Source organism: Malus sylvestris, chromosome 16, assembly GCF_916048215.2.
Source record: "Malus sylvestris chromosome 16, drMalSylv7.2, whole genome shotgun sequence".
NCBI classification, from domain to species: Eukaryota; Viridiplantae; Streptophyta; class Magnoliopsida; order Rosales; family Rosaceae; genus Malus; species Malus sylvestris.
In genome coordinates, this window is record NC_062275.1 from 37,396,003 (window position 1) to 37,399,214 (window position 3,212).

Sequence of the window (3,212 nt, forward strand, 5' to 3'; positions counted from 1 at the left end):
TGCGTTAATTTGACCAGAACAAATAAAAGTTGGACTCATATGATAAGACATCTAGAAGTTAGGCTCATGTCAATTTCTCAAAGTTGTCACAGCTTTTTACTGTTTGTCAAGCTTCTAGTAATAGCTACATAAACAACAGCACCGCTTGTTGTATGGATGTTGCTTCTTTTTCTTGTAGTAAATATAAACAAGAAAATAAATTTAAAAGGACAAGTGGCAGATCGTCATGGTACATGGGATCTTTCTCTCTAAATCACTGAGTTTTAAATTCAAGCCTTCTCCTCTACTTAGTAAAAAGAAAGGCCAAATGACGATTTGGGAATGTCAGTAATAGCTCCATGTATATAAAAACAATTAAGAAGCTGATCAAATCTTTAATATATCATGTAAAAACAATACAAAGTTCCTATGAAAATTTAATTTGTAATAAGAATATAGGTAAAAAAAAAAAAAAAAAAGAAATCTACAGTCTAATTAATCAAGGGTAAGCACAAAATGTTTCATTTTTTATACAAAGAAACAACCTCTCATATGCTAATGCCATCTTTCTTGCCGTAAACATGGAATTAGCATATTCCCGGCAAGCTTTTCCCCTTTGAGCTGCCCTCTTTGGCCCTTCACTCACAGCCAACTCCAAAGCCTCCAACAAAGATTCGACGTTCGGAGAAAACATGAAGCCAAACTCATCATCCACAACAATAGTACCCTTTATGCTCGGAAACCTCGACGCCATCACCGGCTTCCCACTCATCATTGCCTCCATCAGAGTAAGATCGAGACCCTGCGGTCTAAGCGTTGGATTCACAAAAATGTCGATGCCGTTATAAAATGCATGTAATTTAGATGGATTCATAGATCCAAGAACTAGCACTTGAGGCCCCAAATCCTTGTACCTTCCCTCCCATGGTCCCGAACCGGCTACGATCAAATACACGTTAGGGTTCTTATCTATAAGCTTTGAGAATGCTTCGTATAGTATAGGATGGCCTTTGTCTTTCACTAATCTTCCGGCCACTCCCAATACCAAACTAGCATTTTTCGGTATGCCAATTGCGGACCTAAACTCTTGGCCTAGGTTATCATCCACACCAAAGTCCGCTTCGTCAACACCGTTGACAATCACATGCACTCTTTTGTCTGGTATTTGGTAGACATCCCTTAGCATCTCCCCACAACTATCACTTATAGCAACATGATGGGCATAGTTATGAAAGAATCTTATCTCGTTCAACACTTTTGGGACAACCCCTTGGATGCTTTGGTTGAAAGATGGGGAGATAGGCTCGTTAGGCTTGCGTGTTAAATCTTGGAAGATGTCCGAGTGTAAGCTTTCGAGGGCGATCCCATGCCATGACACTGCGAGGTTCGGTAGCTTTCGCGCTAGCCAATGAGGGAGCGCCACGCTTTCGGAGTGAACCACGTCGAATTGTTCACGTTGGTTTTCTTCCAAAAACTGCTCCCATGCCTTGTTGTAACGCCATCGCCCTGGCTCGCCCTCGTGGAAGTGAATGTAGGGCGATGATGGGCTCGGACTTCCTTGTTGGTTGTCGAGTTTGATCAGCTCCTTGGGCAGGACTGGGGATGTGAACACATGGACTTGATGGCCGAGGAGGGAGAGTGTCGTGTGGAGAGTGTGGGCGTGGCGTTCCATGCCCCCCGGGACGGTGCCAATAGGCCATTTTCTTGAGAAGACGGCGATTCTGAGGGCGGTTGGTCGAGAACGGTCTTGAACTAAGGGAAGGTGGTTCCAGGCGAACTGAGCGGCAAGGAGATTGCCGGACCAGCTAGGGCTGGGATGGGTGGAAAAGGAGGTGGTACATAGAGAGGTGGTGGTGGTGGTGCGGAGGAGAAAAAGGGCGGGGATGGTGAAGAGGACGATGAAGAAGAGGGTGGTGCAAAGATTTGATTGGGAAGAGGAAACCATGAGTTTCTTGGGTTTGTGGTTGGAGGCCATTTGGTTGGCGAATTGAAAAGGAAAGGGTGTGGAGTTATGATGTATGGCTGTATTGTTTAGAAATTTTATAAAATTGTATGGCTGGCTATGTGGGAAAGTGGGGAGGTGCCCACGCACTGAAGCAAGTGAGTCTCGTTTGGAATTTCTTTGAGTGCGTTACTCACGCCCCTTTTCTGAAAAAAGGAATTTTCATGTGCCACATGCATGAATATTGTGACTTGTTTAAGGGTTGATTGATGTATTTTCAATGATTTGTTATGGCCCTTGACGACTCGTGCGTTGTCATATAGTCATTAAAAATATATTTAAACACACGGAAAATTCTATATCATTCACGTTAGAAGCCTCACTTATGGTTAAATTGATGAGATTTGGTGCTATGTGGGGTGTATTTGATTGACGAAGTAGGAACTTATTAAATTAGGCCCAATAAAAACGGTATATATTTCTAGTTTAGAACAATTTATCTGAAACTGGTTCACTGTAATTACAGCATTCTGGTCTAATAATATGTAAAGAAAAACTTAAATATGATATTGTATTATTTAACTGAAATGAAATATTGTAGTGAACATGTTCCTCGTAAGTCCTTAAGATATTAGAGTCCATAACTCCATATGTGTTAGTTTCGTTATGTTTGACTTGGAAGACTTTAAGTAGACGCAACTGCATGTGGATTTTGACTTAGAGGAACCGTCACATAACACTAAGCCAGGTTTTTGGGCGATTTGTGAGGCATGTATTTGATTCGAATACTTATACACATTGGACTTTCTTTTCCATTTTGTTAATTAATCATGTTAGTCAAGCATGCATGTAATTCGCAAGGCTCTTATGCAATTGTTTGTTCACAACTAGTAAGTGAAAGACCTTAAATTTGATTCTAGTTAAAGATGAATTTAAACTATATTATTGCTACCTCATTGTGAGGCTTAGCCCACTCCCCCACCCTCTTAATGTAGATGATATCATTTGTTCAAAGAAATCTCTTATGCACTAAGCCAAATCCGCAGCCTATGTGCGCTGCAACATGGACGAACACTAGTCACACGATAAAAAATAAACAGCCTCGACTCAAATGAGTTGCATGCATTTGCTGCAGAGAATTCTTCACATTTTATACAGATCATTCTCATTTTGTGACGGATCATCCCAATCCGACCCAAAAATACCCGAAAAAAAAAAAAAAACCAAGCTGAACATCGCGTTATACATCTGCTTTACTAATCCATTGCACCTTGTTTATCTTCGTCCCTAG

General features: G+C 41.2%; 1 protein-coding gene across 1 annotated transcript; it reads right to left on the reverse strand.

The window, feature by feature from the left end:
• Window positions 1-333: 333 nt before the first annotated feature.
• Window positions 334-2,162, reverse strand: LOC126606687 (uncharacterized). The gene has a single exon (XM_050274057.1). It carries the CDS (start codon window positions 1,952-1,954, stop codon window positions 479-481), a length of 1,476 nt encoding a protein of 491 aa, XP_050130014.1. The 5' UTR covers window positions 1,955-2,162; the 3' UTR covers window positions 334-478.
• Window positions 2,163-3,212: the final 1,050 nt, after the last annotated feature.

Coding starts and splice junctions, on each gene's coding strand:
- LOC126606687 (XM_050274057.1), bottom strand. CDS start 1,954: ATGGCCTCCAACCACAAACCCAAGAAACTCATGGTTTCCTCTTCCCAA.